This window comes from Salmo salar, chromosome 09, assembly GCF_965601325.2.
Source record: "Salmo salar chromosome 09, fSalSal1, whole genome shotgun sequence".
NCBI lineage: Eukaryota > Metazoa > Chordata > Actinopteri > Salmoniformes > Salmonidae > Salmo > Salmo salar.
In genome coordinates this window covers 32,526,890-32,542,912 of record NC_138299.1, presented here as the reverse complement: position 1 = coordinate 32,542,912, position 16,023 = coordinate 32,526,890, and the positions used below count along the sequence as shown (strand labels likewise).

General features: G+C 42.7%; 3 protein-coding genes across 7 annotated transcripts in view; 1 reads left to right on the top strand and 2 right to left on the bottom strand.

The window, feature by feature from the left end:
- The window catches only part of LOC106611195 (tectonin beta-propeller repeat-containing protein 2), a 37,365-nt gene extending 35,237 nt beyond the window's left edge, over window positions 1–2,128 (bottom strand). The window contains exons 1-4 of one of the 2 annotated variants that reach the window (XM_014211158.3): window positions 1,950–2,128; window positions 1,236–1,479; window positions 933–1,061; window positions 206–337 (exon numbers count right to left, since the gene is read on the bottom strand). In XM_014211158.3, coding sequence (XP_014066633.3) covers window positions 206–337; window positions 933–1,061; window positions 1,236–1,457 — 483 coding nt within the window. In that variant the 5' untranslated portion in view covers window positions 1,458–1,479; window positions 1,950–2,128. Of the gene's footprint in view, window positions 1–205; window positions 338–932; window positions 1,062–1,235; window positions 1,480–1,949 lie in introns of those variants that run through there. The other variant, XM_082955734.1, reaches the window with a different exon arrangement.
- A 1,522-nt stretch (window positions 2,129–3,650) lies between these two features.
- Window positions 3,651–8,993, top strand: znf839 (zinc finger protein 839). Of its 2 annotated transcripts, none has more exons than XM_014211157.3 (8): window positions 3,651–4,976; window positions 5,205–6,122; window positions 6,400–6,603; window positions 6,803–6,895; window positions 7,137–7,283; window positions 7,523–7,633; window positions 7,776–7,869; window positions 7,986–8,993. In XM_014211157.3, the coding sequence occupies exons 1-8, from the start codon at window positions 4,140–4,142 to the stop codon at window positions 8,672–8,674; spliced, it is 3,093 nt and encodes a 1,030-aa protein (XP_014066632.3). In that variant the 5' UTR covers window positions 3,651–4,139; the 3' UTR covers window positions 8,675–8,993. The 2 variants fall into 2 exon arrangements, with proteins under 2 accessions (XP_014066632.3, XP_014066631.3); XM_014211156.3 differs by having other exon boundaries at window positions 3,869–4,976; window positions 5,202–6,122.
- cinp (cyclin dependent kinase 2 interacting protein) lies at window positions 8,872–15,958 on the bottom strand. 3 transcript variants are annotated; one of them, XM_014211049.3, is made up of 5 exons: window positions 15,803–15,958; window positions 10,347–10,530; window positions 10,035–10,167; window positions 9,657–9,786; window positions 8,872–9,440 (listed from the first exon to the last, which is right to left on the bottom strand). In XM_014211049.3, exons 1-5 carry the CDS (start codon window positions 15,807–15,809, stop codon window positions 9,241–9,243), a joined length of 654 nt encoding a protein of 217 aa, XP_014066524.2. In that variant the 5' UTR covers window positions 15,810–15,958; the 3' UTR covers window positions 8,872–9,240.
- Window positions 15,959–16,023: the final 65 nt, after the last annotated feature.

The window sequence follows — 16,023 nt, the reverse complement described above, 5'->3', positions numbered from 1 at the left end:
TGAGTTAATAAACAAACAGCACAGTGTGATTGATAGATATATTGATAACTGTTATTGGAGGATATAAGGGAGTATAAAGGGGTAATAAATGCTTATGGCAAGTCTCATTATAACTGCATAATACATTATACCTGTAGGCTTTAAGTAAAGTGTTACTAAAAATTCACACAAAAAAGACCTTGACCCAAAATGAAAGCTGCTATACCTGATCCAGGTCCACAGTAGAGTACACAACCTTTCCTTTGTCATCACCAGAGAAGAGCTTCATTCCATTAGCACTCCAGGCCAAGGCTGTGACTGTGCTTTTGTGCAAACCAACCACATCAAATCTCCTTAGCTACAGAAAATAGAGGGACATCAGTGTTTTGCTACACAAATGGACACATTTACTAAGCACTTACATCTGTGCTATGTTTGCACCTGTTCATTTTAGAAGAGAATAAAAAAGGGTTGGGTGGTATATGAATGTTTATACCATCATACTGTTCCTGTACCATAACATACTATTGTTTTCTAAATGTAAAAATAAATAAATACAGCTAGCAAATTACTAGCGAAGTCCCATAGCGGACGCTTGCTTAATGCTAACAATACGCAAGCGAACATAAACTAATTGCAACCCAGCTCATAAAGTTATACAACAATCACAAAAGGCTACTCACAGTTTGCTGTGCTCAAAAAAACAAAAATTAAACAGCAAGGATCTTGATCCAGAAGGGGATTGTCTTTGCTCTAACCAATAAGCATGATCTTGCCATCGAGCCACCACTATGTATTTTTTTTTAAATCATACTGTAGGTATTTCTAAACACCCCGGTATACGGTATATTACCCAAGCCTAGAATAAAAAATAAAAAAAAAATAAAACAGCTCAAAAACACCATCTTTAGTCATATCAACAGTTCAGTTGACTGATTGGTTTGTTGGCATACCTGTTTGTTCCTGCCTGGAAGTTGAGACACCAGTTGAAAGACAGCAACCCGACCAAACGCCGTGCCCACTGCCACCAAGTCATCAAAACAACTGAGCAGCTTCACTGCTGTGATAGCTTCGGATTTCCCCTGGAACGATAACATGTTTAGAATGACATACTTACTTACTTGGGGAAAAAACTTTTACTTACATTTTTTTTTTTAATATATAATATTTGGATGTTTGTTACCAAATTTGCTTTGGGGTGAAAGTGCTAAATAATTCAATCAACTAAGCAATGCCTAAAACAGTGGCATACTCACCTCTATGCTGTATTTATTAATCTGTCTGACCCGCCTGCAGTACAGGTAGAGCATCCCAATACTGCTCCCCACAGCAATGTAATCGCTGTTGGTGTCCAGAGCAGTCAGGTAGACCACTACAGAGCGGAAGCCTTTCTGGACCTTGGCAGGTATTGCATTAAGCAAGTAGTATAGGGGACAGAACTCCCGCAGGGCGCTCTGTGGAGGAGTTTGGGCTGCCATAGTGCACAGGCAATGCTCTGCTCTGTTGACAAGAAAATTAGGCACGGCTATCAAACATGTGTTGAACGCATGGTGATAGACATGACATCTATGGCATAGAATGATATAATATTTGGCTAGAGTACATAGCGTGGGACCAGGCTTGGTACCTAGCTTGCTAGTTGCTGCAGTGGTTATCCTCAGGTTTTTCACACCTTCTACTAGCTAGCACACGCCAAGTTAGCGCTAGCTCGATTAGCCTAACTAGCAACAATCCACATCAACTGAAACTACCAGCTAGTGACATTACTTGGGCAGGTCAAAATTGAATTAGCCTGCAACCGAAAATATTGGATAGCTAACGAGCTTAGAATGAGCACAGCCAGGCCAAGAGATGTTTATCAGCAATTTTGACATTTCACTTTGAGACATGAGCTAACTAGATAATGTTGACTAGCCTAGCTATCGTTAACTAACTACAAATATAAAACACAAGTGTTTACACAGACTTACATTATATTACGTCCCTATATCCTGTTATCATATAGATGGCACGTACGTTACGCTAAACTCATGTATAAAAGATAGAGCCGACGACATTGCTATCGCAACCTTCTATGATTTACTATTCGAGAACGTCAAGAGCTATGTTGTCAACAACTCTACGACTTCCTAGTCTCGCGGGAATACAATTATGCATGGCTGCCTCTACTGTGCCAGATGAGAAGTTTATTCTCATAAGAAAATGTATTGTCACTATTCAATACTGTTTATTTTTCTCTGTTGTGTGTCAAACTAAATAGGCACCTTGATATTAGGACCAACATTTGTGTATTCATGGACACATACAGTAATCCCAGTGCAGTGACCTGCAGCATCCAGCTATGTGTATTGGCATTTCAATATGATAGACAAAGCAAATATTTGTTGGATCCAGAGCTTGAGGCTGGTAACTCTAACTAACTTATCCTCTGCAGCAGAGGTAACTCTGGTTCTTCCTTTACTGTGGCGGTCCTCATGAGAGCTAGTTTCATCATTGTGCTTGATGGTTTTTGCGACTGCACTTGAAGAAACTTTCAAAGTTCTTGACATTTTCCGGATTGACTGAGCTTCATGTCTTAAAGTAATGATGGACTGTAATTTCTCTATGCTTATTTGAGCTGTTCGTTCCATAATATGGACTTGGTCTTTTACCACAAATTAACTTTTAACAAGGCACACCTGCTAACTGAAATGCATTCCAGGTGACTACCTCATGAAGCTGGTTGAGAGAATGCAAAGAGTGTGCAAAGCTGTCATCGAGGCAAAGGGTGGCAACTGAAGAATCTCAAATATAAAATATATTTTGATTGGTTTAACACTTTATTGGTTACTACATGATTTGATATGTGTTATGTCATAGTTTTGATGTCTTCACTATTAGTCTACAATGTAGAAAATAGTAAAAATAAAGAAAAACCATGGGATGAGTAGGTGTGTCCAAACTTTTGACTGGTACTGTACATAATTGGGTCGTACAGGAGCAGGTGGTTACATCCCTGAATTTGATGTAGAGATATGTTGAAACTAACAGATTAACTGTCAGTATATTAAGTTGAACATTTGGCAATAGTAGGTGCTCCAGTGGGTGGAGGACGCTCCGCTCCACCAGTCAGAAATGTAGAATGGTCAGATTCCCTGTCTGTACTGAACAGTTTATCATCCGGAAAATCTAATAGGAGTGACCTGCTATTGAAGGCATTAATGTTATTATGGAGAATCAAGAGACTGGGAGTAGTAGTGCGATTCTGCTGGGTCCCAGCCCACTTGGGAGTGAAATAGTAGACCAGGTAGCCAAAAGGGCTTTAAAACTAGATATAATTGATATTTGTGCTCCACTGGGTAGAGATGTGTGGCAGAAGATGTGGGACTCAGAGCCCAAGGGCCGGCATTTATATGCCCTCCAAAGAACGGTTGGTGGACCAAGATTCAAGGGTCAAATTAAGAAGGAAGAGGTGGTGTTTGCTCAGTTGAGTCTAGGACTTTGTAAATTAAAATCGGCATTATATCTGGTTGGCAAGCATGCAAATGGTTTGTGTACAGAGTGTATAATTTATGAAACAGTAAAGCATTTGTTGATGTATTGTTGTAAGTACCGGTATGTGGAAGAGAGAGAAATATTGAAGTGTAGGGTTATTGAGGTTGGATGGGGATCAGGGTGTTGAACGGGATTTTGGGGATAGGTTGTTATAAGTTAGTAGGGCTGTTTTTTATTTTCTTAGTAGTACCGTATTACATAAGAGGGTTTAATTTATCTTAATTACTGGTTTCTTTATTCAGTCTGTGAACTGTGATTAACTACACACTCCAGGACAGTAGGCGGTGGCATGCACCTCTAACATTTGTTTGCGGACCGCTATAATGATATAGAATACGAAGAACGGATCCGGAAACGGCATATCAACGCTAGAGAAAAATATAATAGCTTCAGCTAGCAGTCTCTTAGCTCACGACGTGAACTGTTTCCTTCTGTAGCGTTTAATGATTGCACCGTTTCACAATATTGCAACAACAAAAAATTGGGACCATTGCAGTAACCTTTGTAGATAAATATTTTTACAAACGTATTGGTCTGTAAAAATTTATCGAAATTCAAGTTACCTAACCTATCGATTGGTTCAGGATTGCACATGAACATCTAGCTAGCTAGCTACAACAATCAAAATGGCCGACAACGAGAGCAATATGTCAAGTACAACAACAGGGGCAGATCATGTTACAGTGTCTCAAGTTCCATGTGTTTCTGAATTGCCAGTAAACCAGAAGCAAGTCGGCGAGAAATGCATTGAAGCAAATGCACCTGAGATCACCGAAGCCCAGGGCTTGACAGATTTCCTGCAAAACTGCACAAAAGAGGAGACATTCGTTGCAAAGGACTCGCAGGAGGTTGTCAGCCAAACTGAAGACCATGAACAACAACCTGAACAGAACATAATAACTTCTATTGTTGAGACCCCAGGTATTGCAACGGGAGCAGAGTATTCTACAGTCAGTGCTGACTTTGTAAATGCTCTTGCACCTGGGACCACCATCATTTATGTGCAACCAGATGGTAGTTTTGTTGAGGGATCAGGTCTGACTGAAGAGGAGCAGCAACAGCTAGTGGAGCAGTTGGCTAAACAGCAGCTTATCACAGTAACTGAGAATGAGGCTGCTCGTCTGTTTGAACAAAATCAAGGCATCAAAACAGTCCCTACTACTTCGTCACAGATACAGTATACTATTCCCAGTACAGCACTGGCTCCCAACGAACTGCAACAAGTGATAGAGCAAGTTACCAAATCTCAGCAATTCATGGCCCAGACACCCAAGGGATCAGAGCAGGTTGTGACCACACTGGATCCCACAACTGGCTTGTTCACGACTGTAGCAGCTTCTGAGATTGCAGTAGCAAGCCCACAGCCACTGGTCACTATGCAGAATGCATCACAGAAGCTGAAAAATGTTGCGAAACATGTGGCACTTCAGTCCCACAATGGTACACGCCTGGTTCAGAAAAAGGTAACAACTTTTGGTATTTGTTCATGTATTCTGTTATAATTTAGCTTGTAGTCCAAATTATTGCTTGTGACTTTCACTGATAAGTAGTATGCTTAATTGTCAAATTCTGTTTTTAAGGAGAAAAAAAAGCTAATATTCGATCATTGCACTTTAATCAGCTGCATGAAATCTACTGTCTGGCAATTATGACCGCCACTGACATTAATATTGTTTATATTTTACCAGCAGGAAACCATCAGAATCCAAGTCCAGATACCCTCTGGAAAGCAGGAGGGGAAAGGACCTACACAGGCTACCATTTCAATCCCTCAACAGAAGAACTTGGCTGTGGCCAGTCAAGGCCAGCAAGTCAAAGTGTCTACAAACGGCAGTGTGAGCAACAGCCCCCAGATCATCCACATCACACCCATAGTGGGACAGCAACAGTACTTCCTACAGCAGAACCCTGGAGACCCTCCTATTCAGCTGCTACTGCAGAGCTCAACGCCTGTGGTTGGGAGCCTGGTTCCCGTTGTGCACAAACTTCCTATACCTGTTCAGACCCCTGTCCAGCAGCCTTCAGGTAAGGCCCCGGTCAATGGCACAACAGTCACAGCAGTTAAACCTGCCATGTCTGTCTCTGTCCCCACAGTGGAAAAAGTCAAAAGGGTCAAAACCAGAATGAAAAAGGCACCAAAAATCAAAACGCGTTCCGGGAGGGTGTCCAGACCGCCCAAGTACAAGGTGAAGGACTATAAATTCATCAAGACAGAGGACTTGGCCGAGAGCCATCAGTCAGATTCTGACGACTACTCTGAAATCAGTGTGGAGGAAGATGAAGATGGTGAGGATGGTAAAAAGGGAGCAGCATCTATGATTTACAGTCACAAGCGGAAGGCTTTTCAATGTGAAACGTGCGATAAAGCTTACATAGGCCATGGAGGTCTGTCCAGACACTACAGGCTGAACCCCTCCCACGGTGAACTGAAGTCACTTCCTGAAGGGACCTCTAAAACAGACAGCCCTGGTAAAAGCGCAGACACTGGGGCCGAACATAAGAAGCCGACTGAAGAAAGTAATGCAAGCAGTGTTAAAAATACATCAGGTCCTGAGAAAAGTGAGGCCACAGAGAAAACAGCTGCTGCAATGTCAACCACTCAACAAAAAGTAAGACCCTACAAAGTTACCGTCTCAACCAATGTTGACAGAAAATTACCATTGGTATGTTTACAACCCATAGCTAATTTAGCCTAAAGCTAATATGGTTATGTCTGTCTGTTATAGTGCCAGTTTCTTGGACACAGACTAAGCCTAGTCCTGTTCTAAAAATACAAATCATGCACAATGGAAAATCTCTTGAAATAGCTTTAGTTCAGGACTAGGCTTAATCTGTTTCTGGGAAACCGATCCATAGTGTTTTACTGATTCTGTTGTACCTCCACAGGCAGATACCACAGCAACCCAAGAAGTAGCAGCTTCTACCAGGCAGGCTGTGGTACAGGCTCGGGGACCAGGGAGGCCCAGAGGACGAGGCAGACCACCTACCAAAGCACACCCAGCGGTGAGACTGGGCCGACCTCCAAAGCTAGGAGGGGGAGCAGCCAGCGTGGAGCAGCAGACCCAGAGTAGGAAAGCATGGCTCAAAGAGGTACATCAAATTAGGCGTCAGGATTAGAAAACGTTACTACCATAATAAATGTGCTCAAAAGCATTTTGTTCTAAGAATGCAACACGCAGCGATGCTGTGAGTATCACATCTGAAAATCATACCTACCAATGGTGCTAATGACAAAGGATAGGAATGTGAATATACTAGTACTTTACTACATCACTTGTCCCCTGTTTAGGTGACACACGAATGTGACAATGAAGAACTTATGGAGACTGTGCTCCCTCGTTTGGCAAAGGTCATGACTGTCTGGGAGTTCCTCCTGATGAAGGTACGGTCACCACCTGAAAAACAGTGCAATAAAAAAAGTTACGCAATACATGGTTTTTGCTACACAATGTTTGAATGCATGGTGATATAGTGGGAAAATTGGATCACATTTTAGGCTTGATATGGAAGCTAATTACCTCTGGACAAATGGTGGATCTTTGTCATATTTTTAGCAACAGTCAAATAAAGAATAAGATGTTCTGTTTAAGTTTACTGAATAAGTGTATCCCATTTAACCTAAGGTGGAGAAGGGGCGGCAACCCAAAACCCAGTTTTCAGATGTGTACCGGGAGTTTGAGAAGCTCCACAGTCAGGTGAAGAAGATGGCCCAAGACTACATCAGTAACCCTCAGGGTGTCCACATGGCCTTGGAGGTCCACAATGTAGAGGTAAAAATGAATACATAATATTTTCCTACTAGCACTGAGTTTGCTGATAACTACTTTGAGGGAAAATGTACTTGCCTACGACTGTGATATGTGGTTGTCTCACCCAGCTATCTTAAGATGAATGCACTAATTGTAAGTCACTCTGGATATGAGCATCTGCTAAATTACTAAATTGTTATTCCATCTTGGAATCAAAATGTGGAGAGTAAAATGTTCATACTGTACATCCTGTCACTTAGGTTGCCAAATCTCTTGGCATCTTCGATGAGGTGAACAAGTTCAAAGTTCTGAACCCTACAACTCAGCAGAATGTCACCAACATGGCAACCAAGAATGTCCACTACATGGAGGTAAGGAGAGCACCATTTAATTTAGACCACACACACTTATGGAATTATGGCATTATTATGGATTTTTTTCATAATAATGAATTGTTATGAGATGCTCAGATTTGAGTAATTGTTAGATTGATGTAAGTCTTTCTCTACCTAGAATTCTAAAATGTTACCTCCAACAAAGAGATTTAAAATGGAAAACCAGGCTGGTGTTCAGATCCATCAGAACGGCATTGAGACTTCCACAAAAGGTATGTTGTACTTTTTTACCTGATGCTACTATCAATTTGTGGATGAATATTTGCTATATGTCCAAAGCAGATCACTTGTCATTATCTTCTGCTTTCTTTTCCCTGTATCCTCTCAGAATCAAGTGAGGCCAAAGTAGAGAACACCGCAACAACAAGCATGAAGTACATATCACCAGATACTGAGGTGGCCACCAAGAGCCCCGTGGGCCCTCAAGTCACTCAGACTGCTACCATCACACCACAGGTCGTCTCATCTAACCCTGAGACGAACATAACACCCATGGAACTGATCCAGGATCACTTATCCAACAGCATGACAGAGACCATTGACTCAGTAGGAGGAGAGGAGGCCATGGAGACAGATCAGGGTGTGTCTGGTACAGAACCCACCGAGGTCCTGAGCTCCAGTGACATAGCGGATCAAATGAAGGAGCTAGAGAAGGCCTTGGCCACAGACCCAGTCGCAGTTGATCAGCAGCCCAGGAGTACTCAGCCGCAGCAGTCCAACCCTACCCCAGTCCAGCAGAGTGGCCTGACCCAGGCTGCCTCCACCTCCAGCGGACTAGGCCAGGTGGTGGTTCAGGAGGCCCAGGGCTGCCAGGACGTCCAGGAGATCTACATCCAGACTGAGGGGCTGACCATGCACCTAGCAGAGGGCCAGGAGGGCGAATTGGCCTCGGAGCGCATCGTCATCGTCAACGGGCCTGACGGCACCACTATGCACATCCGCGCCCCTGAAGGAGTCCCTCTGGAAGCAGTCCACGCTCTGCTTGGTATTGAGGCTGAGGGGAAACCACAGCAGTGATGATGTTTTGTTCCTCCACACCCGGCCACCTCAACACCAAGCACACATCTCTCTTTTCCATCTGGTGGATTTTAAGTATATTCCTGGTATTCTTTGTAAATTTGTAAACGTTCTTTTCGATGTGGTGTTTTCATCCTTTAACAAGTGCTTAGTTTGTGATATGTTTATATGTAGATAAATATCAAAGCAGTACAAAAAAAAGTTGCACTATTTTATTACTTTTTATATATTTGGGTGTAACATTTTCCAAAAATAGGTTTATAATACCATTGGAAATGAACGCAAATAAAATCAAAAGTTGAGAAATTGTGGTTATTAATTTCCATGTTTCATTTGTGACTCATTGTTGCAGTACAACCATTTCATATGCTGTACAGTTGAACTAATTTTCCTAATAAAGGATGCGAGAACCAAATCATTATATTATTTCATGTTGAAACCAGCAGCATTGCTGTGCATGAGTTCCTTTGTAATGGCCATAAAGTAGTTGTAATCTATTTATGGACTTGTTAGTACAGTAGCCATACAAGTCCATAAACAGTATAGAATGTTCCAACTGAAGTTTGTTAAATTGGCCTATGCCCCGTCTCTAAAAGAAGACCCTCTAACAGTAACTTTGCCCTGTCATCTGTGTACGGCTGATACAGCCAGCAGGAGAGGTACACCATTGAAAGGTCTGGGTTAGTTGTGTGAGCTAGTTCCTGAAGAATAGCCCGTTTCAGAGTCAGTTCTTGCTTGTAGGCTTCATAGAGCTCGGAGGAGACGTCTGCTGCAATGAAAAGAGACATTTCATAAAACATAAATGGTCCATACTAAAAACACCTCAAGGGCCAGATACAAATTAAGCCTAGCATAGAACTAAAACGCAATTGAGAATCTCCATTGAAAGTGTTTTTTAGTCTAGAACTTGGTGTAGTCTGGAAAACCGGTTCAATGTGTATTTTCAAAGCATAGGGCATCTAAAACTGATTAATAGTCTCACCGAACTGTGACGTAGGCCAGGTCTGAAACAAAGGAGTTTGTCTTTCTCCTGTTCCATACTGGAACGTCTCCAGATCGATGATCCCCTTCTCAGAGGAAACTAACTTCTCCATTTTTGATACAATACGAGTCTGATGGAAATAAAAACAATTGTCAGTAATGACACCGACAGCACAATTGTAGCCTGGTCCCAGATATGTTTGTGTTGTGACAATGACCATTGAGTTTGCAAGACAGTACAAACAGATCTGGAACCAGGCTACAATTGTTGGTGTTTCCAGAGAGAAAAAGAGAAGGTGGAACAATCCTCAATCAAGATTTGGCAGATTCTTCCACAATCTTTGGTTCTGTTCAATAATGGCACAAATAATCGACTCACCATTTTGTCCACGACACGTAGCAACTTGTCACACTCCTCTTCTAGTTCTCTACTGTTTTCAAATGCATTCTCTGAATTAGAGCTGGCAGAGGTGTCCTGACCCTCCATCATGACTTGCATCTCTTTCTGTGAACTGATTTTAATAAAGGGATAAGGAGGGGTGCACTTTAAGAGGTCTCTCACATTGGCATGACTTTCCTCCAAATTCTGTCTAATAATCCATGGATTTATACATGTATTATTATCCTACTACAAATCTTACAACAGCCTCATTGGTAGAAACCACACATTGCAGAACATGGATTGACTTACCTTTTATTGAATCCTAAATTCACTATCTTATTTGCCATGGTGGATCCTTCATCATTCAGTCGGTCCCATTTCAGAATCAGATTGTGCCAGTCTGCTGCGTTGTCCTTCACTTTCCTTGCACTGCCAGTCACTGCAGACTGGGACTTTCTGCCAGGAGTGGTCGTCTCTGATCCTTTTAGGTCTACTGGGGAAAAGACAGAAACACTTCTATGTGTGGCCTAAGAGAGTGTGCCTGCCTGCTAGTGTCTTTGGTGTGGCCAAAGATATGGGAAGAGGTAATTTACTGACAACCAAGTAATGGGTAGATGAGTATATTAGATTAATTTGTATTGCATTGATAGAAGATGAAATAAAACATAGCAAGTGATTCACCAGCTGACACAAGAAGGCTTCTTACTAACTACCATTATGATTCTAAGGATGTAGCCAGAGCCATATATTTCATATTTAACAAAAATATAAACGCAACGTGAAACAATTTCAATGATTTACAGAGTTACAGTTCATATAAGGAAATCCGTCAATTTAAATAAATGTATTAAGGCCCTAATCTATAGATTTCACATGACTGGGCAGGAGCACAACCATGGGTGGGCCTTGGAGGGCCCAGGCCCAGCCAATCAGAATGAGTTTTTCCCCACAAAAGGGATTTATTACAGACAGAAATAATCCTCAGTTTTATCAGCTGTCCGAGTGGCTGGTCTAAGAAGATCCCGCAGGTAAAGAAGGCGGATGTGAAGGTCCTGGGCTGGCGTGGTTACAAGTGGTCTGCGGTTGTGAGGCCGGTTGGACTTACTGCCAAATACTCTAAAACGACGTTGGAGGCAGCTTAGAGTAGAGAAATTAATATTCAATTCTCTGGCAACAGCTCTGGTGGACATTCCTGCAGTCTGCATGTCAATTGCACGATCCCTAAAAACTTGAGACGTGGTGTTGTGTGACAAAACTGCACACAAAAAAATTGTCAGAGACTCCAGTCACCCAAGTCATAGACTGTTTTCTCTGCTACCGCAGGGCAAGCGGAACCGGAGCGCCAAGTCCAGGTTCCTTAACAGCTTCTACCCCCAAACCATAAGACTGCTGAACAATTAAACGAATGGCCACCAGACTATTTACATTAACCTCACCCCCTCCATTTGTTTTGTACACTGCTGCTACTCGCTGTTTATTATCTATGCATATTCACTTTACCCCAACCTACATGTACAAATTACCTTGACTAACCTGTACATTGACTCGGTACCGGTACCCCCTGTATATAGCCTCAATGTTGTTATTTTATTGTGTTACTTTGTAATATTTTTTACATGAGTTTATTTCGTTCTTCTTGAACTGCACTGTTGGTTAAGGGCTTGTAAGTATGCATTTCACGGTAAGGTCTACACTTGTTGTACTCGGCGCATGTGACAAATAATGTTTGATTTGATTTTAGAGTGGCCTTTCATTGTCCCCAGCACAAGGTGCACCTGTGTAATGATCATGCTGTTTAATCAGCTTCTTGATACGCCACACCTGTCGGGTGTAACGTCCATTTGTATAGTTTACTTAGCTACCTGAGTCATCTCTCCCCGCCACCCAATGAGAGCATTTGTTGTTCCTCGACCACGAGACACTTGCATTGAGTCTGCATGGTCAATGCAGCATATGCAACAATGTTGATGACAACGATGATGTTTCCACTTTGCTTCTTAATATAAATCCACTAGCGTTATATCATTAATATTAGTTTGTGTTTTTACATCAGCAAACAGCTTGTTTGTCTTTTCTTCGCAAATTGGGCCTAAATCTTGTTAGCCGCTAATGCTAATCACTAGTTAGCTGGCTAACAAGCTAATAAATGTACTGAATCAGAGGACACATAATTAGCTATACAGCCTGATAATACCAGTGATGGTGTAGACCTAAATCAGCATGATGTTTGTACAACAGCATTAAGTAGCTAAGATAAAACCTTCAATGTAGCCAACGATTATAGGGTCCCCAAGGAAACACAACACTTTGGTTCCTACCCTGTCACAATAACTCCTCCCTGGCATTTTAATTCCTTGTCATGTCAAACAACACTGTATTCAAAGTGTCAACATTTATATTCTAACTATAGAATTAGAATAATCATATTTCCATGATTCCAACAGTTCACACAAGTGTTTTAATCTCAATCACTAGTCAAATTGCAGTTGTAACATTTGGTTAAAAATAAGGCCTAGATGATTTGCCCATATCGTGCAGCCCTATGTGGCAGTATGGAAATTATCTCAAATGAGTGCAGGAAATGCAAAAATGTATGAAAATGCTGAAAACTATTTTTATTTTAAGTTAAATTGAACAGTATAAAAGAATCAGAATGGAGAACGACCCATTGAAATCCCTTGGAATATAGGTGTTGCCACCCTAGGGTCACGTACTACTGAGCAAATTTAACAAGATTGCCGTCTCGCTTCAAGTCCTTAGGAAACTACGCAGTATTTCTTTTTTTTAATGTATTTTTTCTTACATTGTTAGCCCAGCAAATCTTAAAAGTCTTATTACATACAGCCAGGAAGAACTATTGGATATAAGACGGACGTCAATTTACCAACCAGGAATACGACTTTCCCGAAGCGGATCCTCTGTTTGGACCAGCACCCAGGACAATGGATCTAATCCCAGAAGCAGACCCAAGACAACGGCGCCGCAGAAGGGGCAGACGTAGCGGCCTGGTCAAGCTCCATAGACGTGCACATCGCCCACCGTTTTCGAGTATACTACTCGCCAATGACCAGTCTCTTGACAACAAGGTAGACGAAATTAGAGCAAGGGTTGCCTTCCAGAGAAACATCAGAGATTGCAACATTCTCTGTTTCACAGAAACATGGCTCTCTCGGGATACGTTGTCGGAATCGGTTCAGCCACCGGGCTTCCCCATGCATCGCGCCGACAGAGATAAACACCTCTCTGGGAAGAGGGGGTGTATGCTTCATGATTAATGACCCATGGTGTAATCATAACATACAGGAACTCAAGTCCTTCTGCTCACCTGACCTAGAATTCCTTACAATCAAATGCCGGCCATATTATCTCCCAAGAGAATTCTCGTCAGTTATCGTCACAGCTGTGTATATACCCCCTCAAGCAGACCACTTGACGGAACTTCACTGGAAACCATATATCCTGAGGCTGCATTTATTGTATTAAAACCTACACCAACCAGAAACCGTGGATGGATGGCGGCATTCGCGGCAAAACTGATGGAAAGAGGTCTGGGAATATGGCTGAATTTAAACAGTGTAGTTATTCCCACTGCAAGACAATCAAACTAGTGAAAAGCCAGTACAGGGACAAAGTGGAGTCACAATTCAATGGCTCAGACACGAGACGAATGTGGCAGGGGCTACAGGAAATCACGGACTACAAAAAGAAAACCAGCCATGTCACGGACACCGACATCACGCTTCCAGACAAACTAAACACCTTCTTTTCCCACTTTGAGGATAATACTGTGCCACCGTCGCGGACCGCAAACAATAACTTTTCTGTGGCCGACATGAGTAAAACATTTAAAAGTGTTAACCCTCGCTAGGCTGCTGGCCCAGACGGCATCCCTAGCCGCATCCTCAGAGCATGCACAGACCAGCTGGCTGGTGTGTTCACGGACATATTCAATCGCTCCCTATCCCAGTCTGCTGTCCCCACATACTTTAAGATGGCCAACATTGTTCCTGTACCCAAGAAGGCAAAGATAACTGAACTAAATGACTACCACCCCGTAGCACTCACTTCTGTCATCATGAAGTGCATTGAGAGACTAGTCAAGGATCATATCACCTCCACCTTACTGGCCACCCTAGACCCACTTCAGTTTGAATACCGCCCTACCAGGTCCACAGACGATGCAATCGCCATCACACTGCCCTATCCCATCTGGACAAGAGGAATACCTATGTAAGAATGCTGTTCATTGATTACAGCTCAGCATTCAACACCATAGTACCCTCCAAGCTCATCATCAAGCTGGAGACCCTGGGCCTGTGCAATTGGGTCCTGGACTTCGACGGGCCGCCTCCAGGTGGTGAAAGTAGGAAACAAAATCTCCACCTCGCTGACCCTCAACACCGGGGCGTGCTCAGCCCCCTCCTGTACTCCCTGTTCACTCACGACTGCGTGGCCATGCACACCTCCAACTCAATCATAAAGTTTGCAGGCGATACAATAGTAGTGGGCTTGATTACCAACAACGACGAGACAACCTACAGGGAGAAGGTGAGGGTGTGTGGTGTCAGGAAAACAACCTCTCACTCAACGTAAACAAAACAAAGGAGATGACTGTGGACTTCAGGAAACAGCAGAGGGAGCACCCCCCTATCCACATCGAAGTGACAGCAGTGGAGAAAGTGGAAAGTTTTAAGTTCCTTCGGCGTACACATCACAGACAAACTGAAATGGTCCACCCACACAGACAGTGTGGTGAAGAAGGCGCAACAGCGCCTCTTCAAACTCAGGAGGCTGATGAAATTTGGCTTGTCACCCAAAATCCTGACAAACTTTTATAGATCCACAATCGAAAGCATCCTGTCGGGCTGTATCACAGCCTGGTACGACAACTGCTCCGCCCTCAACCGCAAGGCTCTCCAGAGGGTGGTGCGGTCTGCACAATGCATCACCGGGGGCAAACTACCTTCCCTCCATGACACCTACAGCACACGATGTCACAGGAAGGCCAAAAAGATCATCAAGGACAACAACCACCTGAGCCTCTGCCTGTTCACACTGCTACCATCCAGAAGGCGAGGTCAGGACAGGTGCATCAAAGCTGGGACCGAGAGAAGCTGTTCTTCAGTCGATCTCAAGGCCATCAGACTGCTTAACAGCAATCACTAACTCAGAGAGGCTGCTGCCTACATGGAGACCCAAATCACTGGCCACTTTAAACAAATGGATCACAAGTCACTTTAAAACAATGGCACTTTAAATAATGCCACTTTAATAATGTTTACATATCTAACATTACTCATATGTATATACTGTATTTTATACCATATATTGCACCTTGCCTATGCCGCTCGGCCATCGCTCATCCATATATTTATATGTACATATTCTCATTCACCCTTTAGATGTGTATTAAGTAGTTGTTGGGGAACTGTTAGATTACTTGTTAGATTTTAGTGCACTGTCGGAACCAGAAGCACAAGCACTTCGCTACACTCGCATTAACATCTGCTAACCATGTGTATGTGACAAATACAACTTGATTTTACTTTTATTATTCAAAAACATAAAATAACGTCATGCCGTGATATATTTTCTCCATATCGCCCAGACCTAGTAGCTTGCTACCTCTGGTCCAGGGCATCATTCGAAGCTAGACCAGAGCTAGTGGTAGCTAGCTAGCTCAGTAGTGGTCCAATCAATCACCATTGAATTTGTTAACACAATCCACCTCATTCGCTAACACAAGACTGTAGTTATTGCCTTACCTTCCATTGTTATTGTATATCCATGGTTTATACTATTCAAGGGAAGTTAGTTTATTGAAGTACTCTTGTGCTTTCTGAAGCACACATTTCTTCCAAAGTCAACTTTCGCATATTTCTTCTTCTGGGTCTGTGACAGACTGTCAGCGCCCGTGAAAATACCGCCACCTACCTCAGAGTGTTGAATTACAAGGGATTTCAGTGTCTTGCACCTCCCAGTACAT

Coding starts and splice junctions, on each gene's coding strand:
- cinp (XM_014211049.3), bottom strand. Junction 9,787..10,034: donor TACGTGTCGTGGACAAAATG/GTGAGTCGATTA, acceptor TATTTCCATCAG/ACTCGTATTGTATCAAAAAT. Junction 9,441..9,656: donor CTGGCCTACGTCACAGTTCG/GTGAGACTATTA, acceptor TCATTGCAGCAG/ACGTCTCCTCCGAGCTCTAT.
- znf839 (XM_014211156.3), top strand. CDS start 4,140: ATGGCCGACAACGAGAGCAATATGTCAAGTACAACAACAGGGGCAGAT. Junction 4,977..5,201: donor CACGCCTGGTTCAGAAAAAG/GTAACAACTTTT, acceptor ATATTTTACCAG/CAGGAAACCATCAGAATCCA. Junction 6,123..6,399: donor TGTCAACCACTCAACAAAAA/GTAAGACCCTAC, acceptor GTACCTCCACAG/GCAGATACCACAGCAACCCA.